This window comes from Littorina saxatilis, linkage group LG15, assembly GCF_037325665.1.
Source record: "Littorina saxatilis isolate snail1 linkage group LG15, US_GU_Lsax_2.0, whole genome shotgun sequence".
In the NCBI taxonomy this organism is placed as follows: Eukaryota; Metazoa; Mollusca; class Gastropoda; order Littorinimorpha; family Littorinidae; genus Littorina; species Littorina saxatilis.
In genome coordinates this window covers 28,040,523-28,060,279 of record NC_090259.1, presented here as the reverse complement: position 1 = coordinate 28,060,279, position 19,757 = coordinate 28,040,523, and the positions used below count along the sequence as shown (strand labels likewise).

The 19,757-nt window shown below is 42.1% G+C and overlaps 2 protein-coding genes across 2 annotated transcripts in view; both read right to left on the bottom strand.

The window, feature by feature from the left end:
- Positions 1–7,646: 7,646 nt before the first annotated feature.
- LOC138948985 (uncharacterized) lies at positions 7,647–12,053 on the bottom strand. Its single transcript, XM_070320672.1, has 3 exons — positions 11,389–12,053; positions 10,792–10,914; positions 7,647–9,182 (listed from the first exon to the last, which is right to left on the bottom strand). Exons 1-3 carry the CDS (start codon positions 11,519–11,521, stop codon positions 8,479–8,481), a joined length of 960 nt encoding a protein of 319 aa, XP_070176773.1. The 5' UTR covers positions 11,522–12,053; the 3' UTR covers positions 7,647–8,478.
- A 151-nt stretch (positions 12,054–12,204) lies between these two features.
- The window catches only part of LOC138948995 (aspartate--tRNA ligase, mitochondrial-like), a 38,337-nt gene continuing 30,784 nt past the window's right edge, over positions 12,205–19,757 (bottom strand). Inside the window, exons 14-18 of the mRNA XM_070320691.1 lie at positions 16,263–16,343; positions 15,616–15,698; positions 14,789–14,899; positions 14,442–14,517; positions 12,205–14,133 (exon numbers count right to left, since the gene is read on the bottom strand). Of these exons, the coding sequence (XP_070176792.1) occupies positions 13,970–14,133; positions 14,442–14,517; positions 14,789–14,899; positions 15,616–15,698; positions 16,263–16,343 (515 nt within the window). The 3' untranslated portion in view covers positions 12,205–13,969. The remainder of the gene's footprint in view (positions 14,134–14,441; positions 14,518–14,788; positions 14,900–15,615; positions 15,699–16,262; positions 16,344–19,757) is intronic.

Genomic DNA, 19,757 nt, shown 5'->3' with positions numbered 1-19,757 from the left:
TGACATTTGTCAAACGTTTAGCTATAGAGGTGAGGACATAAGTATAGGCTACACAAACTGATAGATACGACCTCCTTCGGTTTCAGATAACGACAGCCACATGGCACACGCACCCACACGCCCACATATTAAACAAGCGCGCATGATCTGTCTATCTGTCTGTCAAGCATTGTCTGTGTGTCTTGTCCTGTCTGTCTGTCTGCCTGTCTGTCTTTCTGTCTGCCTGTCTGTCTGTCTGTCTGTCTGTCTGTGTCTCTCTGTCTCTGTCTCTGTCTCTCTCTCTCTCTCTTCAGTAAATACATTTATCACACGTGTGTATATCATGTAAATGAGGTCATGTCAAGCAAATCTGGGAGGAACCTGTTTTTCCACTGCTTATGATGCCAAGGTCACCGAGACAAACGTCATTATAGAAACAAAAATTGCGCTCGCTAATTCCCCTCAAGGAATTTTTAGAACTAACACGTCACGCCACACTTTCCAGAGTGACGTTTCTTTGCTTTGACGTAATAGATTGCACGATGCCTCAGAAGAGATCGAGGTTCCAAAACAAGCGTCTTCAATCTGGCTGCCTCGACTGCGGGAGTAAAATACACGTAAGTAGAGTATGTAGGATAAACAGAATACTACATGGCTTGCTGTGTCGTACCAGATTGACTACACTCGTTGCTTTTTATATTTAGTCAAGTTTTGACTAAATATTTTAACATCGAGGGGGAATCGAAACGAGGGTCGTGGTGTATGTGCGTGTGTGTGTGCGTGTGTGTGTGTGTGTGTGTGTGTGTCTGTGTGTGTGTGTAGAGCGATTCAGACTAAACTACTGGACCGATCTTTATGAAATTTGACATGAGAGTTCCTGGGTATGAAATCCCCGAACGTTTTTTTCATTTTTTTGATAAATGTCTTTGATGACGTCATATCCGGCTTTTCGTGAAAGTTGAGGCGGCACTGTCACGCCCTCATTTTTCAACCAAATTGGTTGAAATTTTGGTCAAGTAATCTTCGACGAAGCCCGGACTTCGGTATTGCATTTCAGCTGGGTGGCTTAAAAATTAATTAATGACTTTGGTCATTAAAAATCTGAAAATTGTAAAAAAAAATAAAAATTTATAAAACGATCCAAATTTACGTTTATCTTATTCTCCATCATTTGCTGATTCCAAAAACATATAAATATGTTATATTTGGATTAAAAACAAGCTCTGAAAATTAAATATATAAAAATTATTATCAAAATTAAATTGTACAAATCAATTTAAAAACACTTTCATCTTATTCCTTGTCGGTTCCTGATTCCAAAAACATATAGATATGATATGTTTGGATTAAAAACACGCTCAGAAAGTTAAAACAAAGAGAGGTACAGAAAAGCGTGCTATCCTTCTTAGCGCAACTACTACCCCGCTCTTCTTGTCAATTTCACTGCCTTTGCCATGAGCGGTGGACTGACGATGCTACGAGTATACGGTCTGTTACAGGCATTAAGTGAAACCAGGCATTACGCGTAATGCCTGAAATGTTCAGGCATTACGTGTAATGCCTGAGACCACTAGGCATTACACGTAATGCCTAAAAATACCAGGCATTACACGTAATGCCTGAAATTTGACTCTCAAAATTACGCTTATTGCCTGAAGCAATTCAGGCAATACACATTACCTCTTGGATGACAGTGAGAACATTTTTTTATGACAAAGTGTTGACAAAATGTCATGGTGTGAATATAGTAACTGACATTCAATCAAGTGAGCTTTGAAATGAATGCACATTTTATTGTGCGATTATGAGTGATGGTTCGTAATGCAAAATAATGTATTTCTGACATAGTGTTCACCACAGTTTGAATTTCACGTAAGAATGAGTGCATGCCACAATGGAAAGCCGAGGTCCAATATTTCGAGTCGAGTTTTCACCAGTTGCTTATTCGTCACCATGGAGGATAATGAAAAAGAACAATTGTTTACTCGACGTTTGTTTGAACATTATGAAAAGGACGGCAGAAAGTTGCTCCCGAGTGTACTTCAGAACAATCGAAGAAGTAAAAACTGCCTTCCAGAAAACGACAAAGTCACGTCATGAGTATCATCTCTTGGGACAAGAAATAAAATGAAATTGTTTTTAAAACGATTTCGGAAATTTAATTTTAATCATAATTTTTATATTTTTAATTTTCAGAGCTTGTTTTCAATCCGAACATAACATATTCATATGTTTTTGGAATCAGAACATGATGAAGAATAAAATAAAAGTAATTTTGGATCGTTTTATAAAAAGATAATTACAATTTTCATATTTCTAATGACCAAAGTCATTAATTAATTTGTAAGCCTTCATGCTGAAATGCAATACCAAAGTCCAGCCTTTGTCGAAGATTGCTTGGCCAAAATGTAAATCAATTTGATTTAAAAATGAAGGTGTAACAGTGCCGCCTCAACTTTTACAAAAAGCCGGATATGACGTCATAAAAGACATTTATCGAAAAAAAGAAAAAAACGTCTGGGGATATCATACCCAGGAACTCTCATGTAAAATGTCATAAAGATCGGTCCAGTAGTTTACTCTGAATCGCTCTACACACACACACACACACACACACACACACGCACAGACACACACACACACACACACACACTCACACATACACACACACATTGCGACCCTCGTCTCGATTCCCCCTCTATGTTTAAACATTTAGTCAAAACTTGACTAAATGTAAAAAAGGCTTAGTACACTGACTGTATCGTTCTTGCTGGAACAAAAACAGCTAATAGGAAAATTGTGTTGTGTTATCTCACATACCGGGGCTGTTAAATAAGCTACGATATCAAATTATTATTAATGTTCGCTTGAGAAACACTGTGTAAACGGGGTTTTTTTCTCATAAAGGAGATTTGTTATTATTATTCGACGTAAGTTGTTCACGATCTTTAGTAGTTTGAATGTAGCGCTCGGGTACATTGACATGCTGTTGTTGTTTTAGCAAGATGAATGCAATCTGGACCCTGTCCTACGTGAATCCCACTTTACAAATCTTTGTGTGCAGAGTGTCAGAAGAAGAAGAAGAAACGAGCGAGAGTCAAAGGTGTTGCTGCTCGACCGATTCTATCAAACAGGTTTCAGGCATTACGTGTAATGCCTGGCAATGATTTTCAGGCATTACACGTAATGCCTGGTATTTTTAGGCATTACGTGTAATGCCTAGTGGTCACCGGCATTACGCGTAATGCCTGAACATTTCAGGCATTACGCGTAATGACTGGTTTCACTTAATGCCTGTAACATACGGTCTTGCTGAAAAATGGCATTGCGTTCAGTTTCATTCTGTGAGTTCGACAGCTACTTGACTAAATATTGTATTTTCGCCTTACGCGACTTGTTCAAATTGTGAACAGCTCGCTTTCGCTCGCAGTTCAATATCTAAAAAAACAACTCGTGTAAATCTGGTACGACACAGCAAGCCATGTAGTATTTTCTATGAATACAATTCCACACTCTTTTTGTCACTTTCTAAGATTAATAAAACAGACCTTCACACGCACATGCTGTGGAGCCTAGGTAAACGTCAAACCTAGCTTCGTGACATTCGCAATACCGTTAAACGTTACGCAAACAGACTAAAGCCTGTGACGCAAAATGAAAGAAGCCAGACTTAGGCCTATGTAGATACAGTAGAAGGCATAGTTTTCGTAGGGCCTCCACAGGCGTAGAAGCTCAGTCCTATACCCATTGCGATCCAACTGACCACTGCGTCACGTTTAAAGGGGCAGTGCAGAAGTCACTGAAGCAACTATTTGTCTTTTTGTCGCAGATTACGATATAAACAGTCAAAAGCTTTTCACAATTATCTCACGGATACCCTTAGTTGTTGCCAGCCAAACGAAACGTTATGCAGTTTAACAGTTCGCATCTACCGCCAAAATGTCATTGACATTCCCCGTGATCACGTTTTGGGGCTGAAGGCTTGTGTGCGGTATGCCAAATTGGACCAACATACCATCTTTTACAATTTTCTTACGTAATCAAACACAATGTATTGACGTAAGGTACCCCAAATAGACAGAATTCTCCCTCTCGCCGAGACTAATGGACGTCCATGCCGGTTTGTTTTAATGTAATTAGTTCACGTGCGGGACCTGATGTTAGTCTGGTCGAGGTCGATAGCTTCCTGCCCGGAGAATGCTCAAAACTGGCAGTTCAATGAAAAGTGGTGTTTTTTTGCGAACGGATAGCTCCCTGATTAAAGGAAGAAAGCCCAAGGGGCTCCGTGCACTTGGACGTGACAAGTTCAGTAACTTAAGTCCGCGATTGACCTGTTAATGACAAATGACACTGACTGTACAAACCAAGACTTCTCTTCTTGACCCATCATTGGAAATTGACATCTCTGACACCATAAGCGAACAAAATGGAGGCTGTATTTAGCTGTCTGCGTGCACGCTCTCCATTGGCTAACTCTGTCATTCCTCTCAGGACCGGGTCGGACAAATCTTCAACTTCTGGCTTAAAATGAGAATGACCGTTGGAGCTGTTCACACGTGCAGCGATTTTCAGCCTACTTAATTAGCTACGAAAAAAAATCGTTCGAAAGTTGGTTGTGAATTGGCCATGTGAACAGCACTTTAAACGCACACACTGCATATTATTGATGCTGCGATAGGGATTATGACGAGTTCGGAGTACTTGGCCTGTTTTCCTTTCACGCAACGTGTAGCGGGCTGGGATAATCTGCAGTGCGTCGTCTGTCCTGCTGAAGTTACATGGCCTTAGAAAAGTGGGCCGAGTCGGCGCGGGAGGATTCTATCAAAAAGCGGGATTGCCTCTTCTCTTGCCTATGTTGAGAGACTACGTCAGTGTGCCTTCCATTTAAAGGAGGGCAAATCATTGCTGATAAAGCACAAGACCATAAGTTCGTTCACAGGCGCAGGAAAACGTGTTATGCGTCCAGTGTTCTACATGTAACCGTGTCAGTGCCGAAACACTACGATCACCTCGGGAAGCGAAGTGCAATCAAACAGGATTGAAAATGTTAGGGCTAATTTCTTAGCCCTATAAAAACTGTTATGCAAACCCGAAGGTTTCCATGAACATACAGACAATCGGAAACCACCAGACCCTATCACAAACAGAATTCTACAATACACCGGTGTTGACTTTTAAAGGCCAACAACTCGGGTGCAGAGTCTGCTGTGAAAGGAGCGGTAGCCTCCCCTGTCACATATACTACACTTTGATATGTTGCAGACTGTGCCTGTTTTTTTGTGCTAAATGTGCTCCACTTTTTGTTCTTTTTTGGGGGGTGTTGAAATGGGGGGGGGGGGGGGGATGAAGGAGGGGATGCGTATTTTGTGGGGCACATTTGCCGTTTCCAGAGCACACACTTTTGCCCAAATAATTGGGAATACTGACATCGTTCGCCAATGATAGTTCGGCCATCGATCTCGGACATCCCCGATCCAACTGAACTTGCCGCACCTTCGATCAGCATATAATTATGTAGGGAACTCATACTGTACGACTTAACCGAATAAATACTTATCTGAAGCAGAATGCGTGTTTTGGACTTACGAGAAACGCAGCTTAAAATAATCAAAGTCGAGAGAGAAAAAGTGTGCAGCTGCCATTCTAAATGCTGAGGATAAAAAGATTTGTCGGAAACTCTTCAGATTAAATATCTTTGCATTTGAATTGCGCATTCCGACAGTATCAGATGACCGCGTAAAAGCGTGGTTAAAGTCCTTGGAAAATGACGTCCAAGAGTAATGCAAAAGGTGATGTTACCTAACCCGCTCCAGACGTTCATCTTACACAACACCTTGGACACATCTTTCCAGTGAACTTGGCCTTTGAGGGCTATGAACTCAAGACACAATAGACAGAGACACAGACAAACACAAAGACACACACGCACGCACGCACGAACACACACACACTTACACACACACACGCGCGCGCGCACATACACACACACACACACACACACACACACACACACGCGCGCGCGCACACACGCACACACACTTAATTTCACAAACATTAAACCAAACACAAGGAAACTATGTCTGTATTCAAAGTTCACTATTGCATTCCACACCAAACAACTTTCAACCAACGATTGGTAAAACATTATTTGGCTGGTTCGTTGTGGAAGGCGGATCTGACGAAGAAGACACAGTCTTGGTCGTCGTCGTCGCCGTCTTCGACGATGGCGGTGGTGTTGTCTTGGCGATTGGTTCTGTGCTGAGAGAAAAACCCCGAGTGGTCGTGTTACACAGGTTGCACGTTTGGCGACAGATAGTTTGGACAAAAATGCTCGTCTGACAACCGTCATCGAAATCTTTGGAGCAGTTTCCTATGTTCAGGTCTTGGCATACCACCTGTGTCGTGCCTGTAAGAAAATAAACAAGACATGCATGCTGATATAGATGCTTTTTTGAGAAGCCCCATCAAAATCTTGGGAGCATTTCCCTCTGAACAAGTCTTGGCCTTTGACATACATGTGAATAAACTGAATAGAGATGCTCGTTCGACAACCGTCATCGAAATCTTGGGAGCAGTTTCCTATGTACAGGTCTTGGCATAGCAGCGGTGTCGTGCCTGAAAAAGCCCACCAAAGAAATGCATGGGAATAGATGCTTATTTGAGAATCGCCATCAAAATCTTGGGAGCAGTTTCCTATGCACAGGTCTTGGCATACCAACGGTGTCGTGCCTGAAAAACAAACAAAAAGACATGCATGCTAATATAGATGCTCTTTTGAGATTCGCCATCAAAATCTTGGGAGCAGTTCCCCCTGTTAGCCTTTGACATGCATGTAAACTGAATATAGATGCTCGTTTGCGTATCGCCATCAAAATCTTGGAAGCAGTTTCCTATACAGGTCTTGGCATAGCAGCGGTGTTGTGCCTGATAAAATCAAAAAAAGAAGAATTGTATATGAATAGATGTTCGTTTGAGATCCGCCATCAACTTTTTACTAGCAGTTTCCTATGAACAGGTCCTGGCTTTCCAGCGGTGCCTGGAAAAAAATCAAAGAATTGACAAGATAAATAGAAATCAATAAAATAGATACAAGAAATTAACTAATTAATCATAGTGGAACTCCTTATTTCAGCCTTAACGGGAGGCCCTACTGTATATATTATCTATGCCTGACCTCAAAGATGACTTGTATGTATACGTGAAACTTCTTCAACCAAGCGGTGGCCTTTTCCAACACCAAAAGCGAACAGAGTAATAAATAAATAAGCCAACCAACCAACCAACCAACCAACAAACAATCAAACAACTTGGACGGAAAAAACATTAATCTGAAAAAATCGGGGCTAAACAAAATCCTTACTAGCCGTGGTTTGCATCACAGTCGTTGAAGCCGCCGCAGTCGTACTTATCGTCGAAGTTGTTGTTGAGGGTACTGGTGTTGTTGAAGTGGGCGCTGGTGTATGCGTTGTTGTCGTCGGCTCTCGTGTTGTCGTGGTGGTGGGCGACGGCGTTGTTGATGTCGTCGTGATTGTTGTGGTAGGGACTGGTGTAGATGCTGCTGTTGTTGTGGTGGTTGGTGTAAGTTTCGATGTAGTTGGACTTTGCTTCGTTGTTGTCGTTACCGGAACTGTTGTTGTTGAAAGCACTGTGGTAGTGGACTCCTGCGTCGTTTTTATATTTAGTCAAGTTTTGACTAAATATTTTAACGTAGAGGGGGGAATCGAGACGAGGGTCGTGGTGTATGTGTGTGTGTGTGTGTGTGTGTGTGTCTGTCTGTGTGTGTGTGTAGAGCGATTCAGACTAAACTACTGGACCGATCTTTATGAAATTTGACATGAGAGTTCCTGGGTATGAAATCCCCGAACGTTTTTTTCATTTTTTTGATAAATGTCTTTGATGACGTCATATCCGGCTTTTCGTGAAAGTTGAGGCGGCACTGTCACGCCCTCATTTTTCAACCAAATTAGTTGAAATTTTGGTCAAGTAATCTTCGACGAAGCCCGGGGTTCGGTATTGCATTTCAGCGTGGTGGCTTAAAAAATAATTAATGACTTTGGTCATTAAAAATCGGAAAATTGTAAAAAAAAATAAAAATTTATAAAACGATCCAAATTTACGTTTATTTTATTCTCCATCATTTGCTGATTCCAAAAACATATAAATATGTTATATTCGAATTAAAAACAAGCTCTGAAAATTAAATATATAAAAATTATTATCAAAATTAAATTGTCCAAATCAATTTAAAAACACTTTCATCTTATTCCTTGTCGGTTCCTGATTCCAAAAACATATAGATATGATATGTTTGGATTAAAAACACGCTCAGAAAGTTAAAACAAAGAGAGGTACAGAAAAGCGTGCTATCCTTCTTAGCGCAACTACTACCCCGCTCTTCTTGTCAATTTCACTGCCTTTGCCATGAGCGGTGGCCTGACGATGCTACGAGTAAAATGGCATTGCGTTCAGTTTCATTCTGTGAGTTCGACAGCTACTTGACTAAATATTGTATTTTCGCCTTACGCGACTTGTTGTTGTGCTTTCTGTCATCTGTATTGTTGTTGTGTTCGGAAGTTCTGTTGTAGTAGTCAGCATGGTTGTGGTTTTATTAGCCACAGGAATCGTGGTAGAGGTTTCCATCGTAGTGTTCAATCCCATCGTGGTTGGTGTGTCACCAATGGTCGTTGTAGATACAACATCAGGTGCGATAGTTTGGGTGACAAGTGTCACAGTCGTGGTTGCAGGTGTTGCAGTCACGGGAAGCGTGGTGGCAGGTGCTGAGGTAACAGATGCTGCAGGTGTAGGAGTGTCAGGTGGGATTGTGTGAGTCACGACAGGTGCAGTGGTGGTAAGTGGTGTTGTAGTGTCAGGTGTCGTTATCTTGGTGACGGCAGGTGTGGTTGTCTTGAGGACATGTGTTGACGTAGAGACAGGTGCCGTAGTGTCAGGTGTCATTGTCTTGGTGACGACAGGTGTGGTTGTCTTGAGGACAGGTGTTGACGTTGACACAGGAGCTGTAGTGTCAGGTGTCGTTGTCTTGGTGACGGTTGGTGTGGTTGTCTTGAGGACAGGTGTTGAAGTAGAGACAGGTGTCTTGGAGTCAGGTGTTGAAGTAGAGACAGGTAATGGGGTTGTTGTCGGTTGCTGTTGGGTAGTGGGTGGTGGTTGTGTGGACGTGTAGAGTGCTTTTGTTGAGGTGGTCTCTGCAACGTAAAGTCGTTATTGAGTTATTGTGGAAAAAAAACTTACCATTTTGAATACTGTATGGTTCTTGACACGCACAGAGACACGACAATTAACAGACAGAAACAGACAGACAGACTAATACACAGACGGAGACACAGACGGACAGACTACGCCCTGCCCCCCCCCCAACCCCCATTAGTCAATCACGGCAGGTAAACATTGAGGTGGTCTCTGTCAGTAATAGAAGCTCGAAATTCAGGGTGCTTGCAATTGAGCTGCATGTTAACTACATAATTATGAAGGACACAAAAATTGTCATCACTCTTATTCGAACAACAAGAAAGGTTAAAATACTGGAACGTTTGATTTAGGACAAAACAAAACATTCACAAGAAACTCGACCGGGTGACCTTTAAAATGGATAAACAAGAGACAAAACTGACACAACGATTGATGTAATATGTGACCCTCCACCACGAAATGAGTCGCCTGTCACCTTACGCGGTTCTTAATATGAGTCCGGGGAGTGTCTGGTAAAAGTGTGAGGGTCACCTTAGTCACAGGCTTATAACTCAAACAGTTTTTGCTCTTGTCTAAAACGGTTTTCACCACTGGATAGAGCATAAAACACTCTTTAAGAAACTGTAAAAATATGAAAATCATGCAAAGGTGACATGCGACTCATTTCGTGGTGGAGGGTCACATATCATGGTTATGGTAAGTGTCATTGTTACTGTCATTGCAAACATCTTTTCGTGTGAATGACACTCGGCTGTGTGGTTCAAGCCTTCACACTGGAACCATAGCAATTCCACTCTGGGTAGCACGAAAAACCCACATGACTCTGATGGAATTCTAAACCTACGACCTCCCGTTCCGAAGCCCAGCTTGCGCTTATTAGCAACTACCTGGCCAACACCGCAGGTGCAGCAGTTCTCGGGCCTGGTTGACGCCAGGATAGATTAAGACAGTACAGTGCTGTTCGCATGGCAGACTCGCAACCTACTTTCCCCCAACTTTCAAGCGATTTTAGTCGGTGGCAAGTCAAATCAAAATCGCTGCCCAAAGCACAAACGCGCAAACTAGTTTTAAGCGGCGATTCTCGCCAGACTGTACCATTCGGGATTGTCCGGTCGTCTTCGTTGTTTTACGGAGAAGGAAAGTAAAGTTCTGCATTAGCGTGAGTTGGCTAGAGCTAACCAATCAGTATAAGCGCGATAAGAAAAATCTGCGCAAAATATTTGACAAGTCACGGCCGAGTCGAGTTTTGGAGTCGCTGCTGAATCTGGCCTAAATCGTACCTAAATCGCTGGGGCCGTTCACATGGCAGACTTTTCGCCGACTTGGCCTCGACGACTCGGGACAGATTTTCAAACGACAATAGTTGTGGAAAAGTTGGTTGCAAGTCTGCCATGTGAACAGCACTTAAGCGTTAGCGTAGAGTGCTGCCCTGTCATGTAGTCTCCAACCGTAATTGAAATCTATATCATCATCCTTATCATCCTCGTCTCATTAATCATCGAAAATATTCAAAAGCTCTGTGTCAACTCTGAATGAAAACTAGGACAGCAAAAACAAAACAAACAAAAAACGCTTTCGTGAATGCACAGTGACTTGTTGACCAACCGAAGCACGTGCCGCATGTTCTCTTGCACACTGTGTGGATGTCCGGGTTGTCACACTGGTTGGGGAAGTCCTCCGCACAGTTGCCCAAATACTCGTCTTCGCAGGGAATCGGGGTGGTTCTCTCTTGAGAAAACAAAAATAACAAAACGATCGTCTGAGCTGGTTGTAGGAAAGGATCACACTTGTTTATTATATGAGATTTATATTTGTATTTGTATTTGCTTTTCTGTCGGACTGTCTGTGTGTCTTCTCTCTCTTTGAGAAATGAACCTTGTGTGTTTAATCAATAAAATGTCTTACGTCTTACGTCTCTGTGTGTGTGTGTGTGTGTGTGTGTGTGCCGTGTGTGCGTATGTGTGTTCATGTGTGCGTGTGTGTGTGTGTGTTTTCGCGTGTGTGTGCGTGCGTGTGTGTGTGTGTGTGTGTGTGTGTGTGTGTGTTTTGCCATCTCGCTTGCGTACTTGCGTGTGTTTGCTCTACATGTGTGTGCGGGATACGTGAACAGCAGTGCGTACACATAGACTTGTTTACCCCCGCGCATCTTTATTTGCGTGCGCGTGTTTGCACGTATGTTAATGCGTGTGTGGTTGTACCTACCCAGATCACAAGCTTGACACGTCTTTTGACACAGGAGTTGGACGGTGTACTCTGAGCACCGCCCAGCGAAATCCTGCGAGCAATTCCTTGTGTACTTGTCCTCGCACTGCAACTCTGTACATTCCACACACATATTTGTCTTGCCGATCTATGTTTTTTCTTCGTAATTAAATATGTGGAGACAAGAATGAAAATTCAAATTAGACAAATCAATCATTACATTTGGTCAGGTTTAAATAAAAAGAATGTATGCGTGTTTAGGTGGTATCAGCCATCTGCACTTATGGAAGAATGACCAAGATCTTTTACGTGCCGTTGTGGTGACACGGGGATGGGACATGGCTTCCGTCTCTGGGTCTTCACATAAAGTTGACCCATGTCAGGCCCGGTCCGAATTCGATCCTGCGACCTTCCGATCACAAGTTCAGTGCTCAACCAACTGAGCTACCGGGCCCCCACTAGGGCGCACCTGGAACTATTTTATTACAATGTTACCTTTTGTCGGACAACCATTCGTGGATTTGGCCTGGTTCAGCTGTTTAACGGTAAGTCCAACGCTAACAGTGCAAGGACATTTTATCTCGGACGACACATGACATATACACAGGCTTGACTTGAACTTGGGAGTCAATGATTGTTTGAATAACATTTAAACACATCCTACACACGAATTCGTGTTTATTTCGTAAAACCACAGCACAGAAAACACACACATACACACACACACACACACACACACACACACACACACACACACACACACACACACACACGAGAAAGTAACAACGTTCAAGAATCTTGCACAGTAATAACACATAAATGCCCATTGTGTTTATTTCAATTCAATCTTACACATCAAACATGGCACACTCGAGTTATCAACCAGTACAAATCGGCAAACACGAAAATCCACAATAACACGCTGCACAAACAAATGATATGTTCAACACTGACGAACACAATTCAATCATTTGCACCAAATATGGACCACCACCAACTAACGGCGCTAGAGCGCTCAAAAAAGTTTTATTCGCTGTATTCACCCTCTTTGAATAACTTGCACATGTCAAAACAGTTGCACAGGGCCGGATCTGGGGGGGGCGGGGGTTCCTGGGGTTCCGGAACCCCCCCCCCCCCCCCTGGCCATCCAATGTACCCAATGTACCTCTCAGTTTTGTTTTTCAGTCCTTTTTAGACCTAGCCCTTATTTATCTTTTTGTTTTACATTTAAGGCTTAAATTGTTGTCCGATTTGTTATTTCCTTGGTAAAAATCAAAATATGATGTTGAAAAGAAGACATTTACATAAATTGGTTTAATCAAAATGTTATGACGTATTTATTTATCTTGTGTTTGTGGCAAAGTGTGCTTGTTTGTGTGTGAATGAGGGTGTGTGGGTGTATATATGTGTGTGTGAGACACAGACAGAGCTAGAAAGAGAGTCAGGGTGTGTTTGTATGTGTTCCGAGTTTGACAACACAGTGTTCCACTTTACACACCCATGCGTCCAACCTGGAACAAATGCAGACATTTTTATTATGATCAGTCTGATGAGTTGCGTGACTTTTATTTTATTTTTTGTGGTTCGTTTATTTACTGATAGAGTCTAGTATGTGACAATATAAAGAACGCTTTGCAATATCCATGTTTTTGTCTGGTACGGCTGTTTCTCCTTAACTGTTCCAGGTTTAGCGACTTTCCCCTACTTGTACAACGTACGGCATCACTGGTTCTAACCGTATCCAACATATAGTACCAGGGCTCCCCAAAGCGCGCGTCCCTGCGTCCTATACGCACTAAAAGCCGAAAACACGTACTAGAAATATATGGAGAAGGTCCCTGGACGCACTAGATTTTAAAAGAGCGGGTCCTAGGACGCACTAAATTTCCTTTATCGTGCGTACTGTAGATACCATTTTCAGATAGCAATCGACACTTCGCAGTACACTATACGTACGTGACCACAATGTTTTATTTCGCAGTACACTATACGTGACCACAATGTTTTATAAGTACACTGGGACTTTCGGCTTTTGGACCCTCTAAAATTTAAAAGTGGGAGTCCCGGGACGCACTAGGAGCTAGGGGCGTTCGTGGGGGGCCCTGTATACAGTCAAAGGGAGAGGCGTTTACAGGTCTCATATTCTCGCATAAACACAAATCTCTAGGAACTCTAAACACTCACTCAACACAGATGAAGAAAACACTTTTTCATTGGCACTTGATCCACAAGATTAGCACAAAGCCCAATCATAAAATAAATCTCTCGATCAGTAAACGCTAAAACTGTACATAATTTATGAAATGATTTGTGCGAATTTCAATGCTCAATCATGAAATAAATATATCGATAAACACTAAAACTGTACACAATTTATTAAATGATTTGTGCGAATTTTGTAGCAAGTTTAAGAGTAGTAACAGAAGCCCATATTATAGAAGCCCCTATCTACCGTAATATACCCTAAATCCCTCAAATAGTAATAACAATTAGAAGAAAGAAAAAAAACCCAGCTGTGTTGAATGCCACTGCTCTCCGACTCCACACAGAATCTCCTTGATAAAGCCTGGAATGAAACGCGCTACAATTGTGGTTTGACTGTGATATGGTAGGAATCTAGGTCACTCTGTGACACGTTTGCTGGCGCTTTGCTCATTGGATCTTTGCCGTCATGTGACTTGGGGAAGGCGATGACGTCACGAATGCTGGGAGCGTCGCATATGATGGCCATCAGTCTGTCTAGACCTGAATACAGAAACCCAGACAGAAAAGCGAGAGGTTTAATTATGTTGATAGTCTTTGCGTCATAAAACCAAGAGGACTGACATTCTCTCTCTCTCTCTCTCTCTCACACATACACACACACACACACAAACAAACACACACACACACCCCCCCCCCCCCCCCCCCCCCCCGTAGAGCTTCCTCGAGACTGACTGAGTGCTCAGTAAAATAAAACTAATTTCAGTTCCTTTTCGGTCTTATAACCAGGCACGTAAGCTTACACACGTGCACATGACGTAACTTTCTATAAGTTTCCAGAACAGACATACCGAGCGCAATGCCCCCGTGCGGCGGACAACCAGAATCAAGGGCAGACAACAGATGTTCCAACTGACTGCAGTCCTCCTGAAAACATAGGAATGAAGAAATATCAACAAAGATAGGAAAATATAGAAATAATTTATGAGATTAAACACATTTGTAAAATACTGAGAGAATGCAATGCATTATGAAATGTACAACAAAAGTGCTCGTTGTCATTCCGAGGTGTGTGGTACCAACGCGCAACACCCCACAAAGGTCAACAAATTCAACAGCAGCTTTATGACAAAACATCTCCAAAAAATATCACACATCCACGTACGCACGCACGATCGCCGCTCGCACACAATCTGACCTTGAGAATGTCCTCGATGACGTAGCGCTGCATGTGCGCGTCATGGATACGTATAGAGCCGCCCCCAATCTCCTGTCCATTCAGCACCAGGTCGTAGTGCTGACCCCTCACCTGCACGAATTTTTTTCTCTCAGTAATTTTGTTTTATATATCGTTCATACACTAATCTTGTATTACATGCAGTCCAAACATTTCAAAAAAGGGTCACAAAAAGTGAATATGCGGAGGAATTGTACTCGTCTTCTCTGTGCGATTATTAAACATTTATTCCTTCTCGAGTGCTCTTAACCAATGTAACAGCCTGAAACAAATCTATGGTGGTTAACCAGATGGTTTACATGGGAAGGAGGTTAGATTTAACCATTGTCGAACGCCGTGGATGAAAAATCATCTACATCTTCTGAGAGAAAAAAACATGGTGATAATAGGGCGTAGATACAACGATAAAACGTTCTTAGTTGTTTGTTTGACTGTCACCGACCTTACCTATTGTTGGTTTGTTTGCTTGTTCTTATTTGCTTTTTTATTTTGTGTATTGTTTTGTGTGTGTGTGTGTGTGTGTGTGTGTGTGTGTGTGTGTGTGTGTGTGTGTGTGTGTGTGTGCGTGCGTGCGTGCGTGCGTGCGTGCGTGCGTGCGTGCGTGCGTGCGTGCGTGCGTGCGTGCGTGCGTGCGTGCATTTGTGTGTGTGTGTGTGCGTGCGTATGCGTGCGTATGTGTGCGTGCGTTTGTGGTTTTGACAGTGTTTTATCTAAACAACTAATTGGTACAATACATAAATCAGCATATTTAGAATCAATTAAACCAGCTATAAGCTGATGGAGTTTACCCGTTCTGGGTGTGTGTTCAGCAGTGCCTCGTCCTCTGCAAACGGAGCAGTGAACGGATGATGCGCAGATTCCAAGCCTTCGCCTGAAATAAGAACAAGAGAGGAATCAAGTCACCGACTGAACTACTCGCAGGCTGACTGAATGTCTGACTACATGACCGACTGAAGGACTCGCTGGCTGACTGAATGATTGAGGAATTGAGTGACTGACTGAATGTCTAACTACATGACCGACTGACGGACTAACGATTGCCTGACCAACTGACTCACTCTCTTGTCCCCTTCCTGTTCTGGCAAAATAAGTTAAATGCATATGGTGAGTGGATGAACTGACCCTTCCCTCAAAAGAAAAGAAAGAAATTAAGAAGCATTCAAACAAACAAACAAGCAAACAAACAAAGAAGAGGAAGAAATTGTAGTTCACACACACACACACACACACACACACACACACACACACACACACACACACACACACACACACACACACACACGGATAGACAGACAGACAGACACACACACACACACACACACACACACACACACACACACACACACACACACACACACACACAGAGACACACACACACGACACACACACATGCACTAGCACACAGGCACTAAAAGTATAATTGTGGCAACATTACCTCCGTCTTCCCGCGGAAGGAACAGTGGAAAATCCAGCACCCACAGAAAGTTCATCTGGAGAGGATCTCTAACTTTCACACCTGTGAAAGTGCACTATACAGTTTTCAAACAACAACAAGTACACACAATCACTCGCACATCCATGCAAATAGTCGGACTCTCGCTCTCTCTCTCTCCCTGTCTGTCCGTCTCTGTCTGTCTGTCCCCCCCCCCCCTATCTCTCTCTCTCTTTCTTTCTTTCTTTCTTTCCCCTCCCTCCCTCCCTCCCTCCCTCCCTCCCTCCCACCCTCCCTCCCTCCTTCCCTCCCTCCCTCCCTCCCTCGTTCCCTCCCCTCTCTCTCTCTCTCGAATTCGAATTCTTTTCTCCTCGGTTTTGTATATAGAAATCCCGCATCCAATTCAGCTTGGTCTGACGATTTTATTGATTTGATGGATAACATCAAATGTAATAATCGCAATGTTTTGTTACTTGGTGATTTTAACATAGACTTGCATAAAACCCAGACAGCCTGGCGCTCAGTTACATCTCTCTTTGGATTCCATCAACTTGTGAACACCTCAACCAGATTGACTGATACAACATCAACGTTGATTGACCACATTTACACTAATAATACCTCCATGGTGTCAAACGTGAAAACTGTACCTTCAAGCATCAGTGACCATTGTTCAGTATTTTGTTCTTGGTCGTTCAAGTTACCTAAGCCGGTGCACAAGGGCCATACAACTATTGAATATAGAAGCTTTAAAACGTTTGATGAAACTAAATTCTTCTTTGATCTCAGTTTAGCACCATTTTCCTCTGTGTTTAATCGTGTTGTTGCTGACGAATCGTTGGGCGCCCTTTTAGATATATTTTATCCTATAGTGGATAAGCATGCCCCACTACGTCACCACAGAGTGAAATATCCATCTCTTCCCCCATGGTTGACGGAACAGATTATAGAAGCCATGTCCCTGCGTGATTTTTACAAAGCAAACAACATGAAGTCTGATTTTAAAGCCATATGTACTCGATGACTATACACGCTAATTGCTTTACCAACAGCTGGAGACATGCTAAATTAAGTTCCCTGCAAAATATTGTGGTCTAGGACCCCTTCAATGTTGAGATATGTTAATTTTCATTTTGATCTGGATCGTCCTATTTATAGATTTGCCAACAGAGGTAGCGTTGACGCAAGGGAAATAACTCCGCGTCTTTGTTTACATCCAAAGTTTTTGAGACTCTAAAACAAGCTGTAATGCATGTATATGGTCCGCGCATGGCGACATATCGTCATTACATGGTCTTATGGTGCGTTTGACATCGATTATGGGCAAACTACACTTTGTAAACACGGGAGCGCGTACATATGCCTTTAAGAAACGAAGGAATAAAGTGACAGAATTAACACGTCAAGCAAAGGCAAATTACTTTAATACATTAAATTCATTAATCGAGGACAAGAAAGATATTGCAACTGTTTGGCGTGCTGTTAATAACATATTAGGTAAATCTAAACAGAACTCAAATCGGTCTGCCACAACCATCTCCCCTGAAGATTTTAATAACCATTTTTTGTCCCTTGCCAATAGGCTAAATGAATCTGCAAAATGCGACAGTCCTGATTCTGACCTTGAAGTCTCTCTCACAAAATTACATGATTTTTGCAATGACAAATGTAAACCGGACTATTTTTTTACTATTCCAGACATGGCAGTGCATGAGGTAGGTAAGGCGCTAGAAGGCCTTGAGAATAAAAAGTCCATGGGTCCTGACAAGATTCCTCCTTACTTGGCCAAATTAGCTCTACCATATATTGTGGAGCCACTCACCTATGCGTATAATCTCTGCATAAAGCAAAATACTGTACCTAGTTTACTAAAAAGAGCAAAAGTAATTCCACTCCATAAAGGCGGAAATTTATCCGACCCAAATAATTTTAGACCCATTTCCTTATTACCCATTTTATCCAAACCATTGGAAAAACATATTCACAAACATTTGCTCGCGTACATAGAAAGCAGAAACCTTTTCCATCAATTTCAATCTGGTTTTCGAACAAATCACTCTTGTCACAGCGCCCTTACCACGCTATGCGACACCTGGTTGTCTGCAACAAACCGATCTGAAATCAGTGGTGCTGTGTTTCTCGACTTTAAAAAAGCGTTTGATCTTGTTGATCATTCAATTTTACTGAAGAAATTACAGTTGTATCTCAGAAACAGTTCAGTGTGTAACTTTTTTGCTTCCTATTTACAGGACAGATCTCAATATACTGCCCTAAACTGTAAAATATCTACTGAGGAGACTGTGAAATGCGGGGTGCCTCAAGGGTCAGTGCTTGGGCCGATCTTGTTCTGTCTGTATATCAATGATCTGCCACTGCACATTTCTGACAGTAATGTAAGAAGTGATTTTTTTGCTGACGATTCTTCTCTTCACTCAAGTGGAAAGTCTGTTACAGTAATAGAGTCCTCCCTTCAAACAGCTTTAAACGATGTAAATAACTGGTGTAGTGCTAATGCTATGCTTGTCCATCCAATAAAAACTAAAAGTATGGTAATTGCAACCAGACAAAAACATCAGATTTCTCCACTCAAACTAAATCTTACTATTGGTACGCAATCAATTGAACAAGTTCAACAGCATCGCGTTTTAGGGGTAATTCTTGATTGTGAATTCAAGTGGCAGGCACAAATACAGCATATTTGCAAGAAAGTAGCCAAGAACGTTTTCCTCCTATCCAAGTTAAAGCAATATACCGACAGATGGACTCTGGAAATGTTCCACCATGCTCATGTAATGCCTCACATTAATTATGTTTCGACGCTCTGGGATGGCAGCAGTGATGTCCACTTGAAAAAGTAAGACTCTCTCTATCGTCGCTCGGCCAAACTCATCGTAAAGGATAATGCCTCAACAGATATGAAATTAAAAATGCTTAACTTTCTTCCACTGGAAAAGCATCTCAAGTTAAACAAAGCCATTTTCATGCATAAATTGTATCACGGTAAAGTGCCGATTTACATTACATCATTATTTAATAAAGCTACCCACAGATATGGGTCGGTCAACTTGATCCCACCAATTCCACGAATTGACCTGTATAAGACCAGTCTTGCTTTTTCGGGTACTTCAGTTTGGAATTCACTTCCATCATCCTTTAAGCACCTAAAGTCATTAAAAAGTTTTAAAAAATGTGTAAAAAACCACTTAATGTCTGAGTAGTTTAACGCCTTTTGACTTACCAAACTTAGTATTACGTCAAAAATATGCTGTGCATTGTATATTCTGAACATATTTTTGTTACTCTATTGCTACATGTTCGATTGCCACCAGCTTGTATTTATAATTACCTGCATAGTATGCATTTGATTTTATGAATAACCACATATGTATGCTCTTCATGCCTCATCTTTATCATCATCATCATCATTATCATCATCATTATCGTCATCATCATCATCATCGTCATCTTTATTATCACGTTTTCCGACCTCCTTTTGTT

Excerpts from the sequence above, each read along its gene's own strand:
- LOC138948985 (XM_070320672.1), bottom strand. The coding sequence starts at position 11,521 with ATGTGTGTGGAATGTACAGAGTTGCAGTGCGAGGACAAGTACACAAGG. Across the intron at positions 10,915-11,388 it reads GTGTCAAGCTTGTGATCTGG|AGAGAACCACCCCGATTCCC; the intron begins GTAGGTACAACC and ends TGTTTTCTCAAG. Across the intron at positions 9,183-10,791 it reads AACATGCGGCACGTGCTTCG|AGACCACCTCAACAAAAGCA; the intron begins GTTGGTCAACAA and ends TTTACGTTGCAG.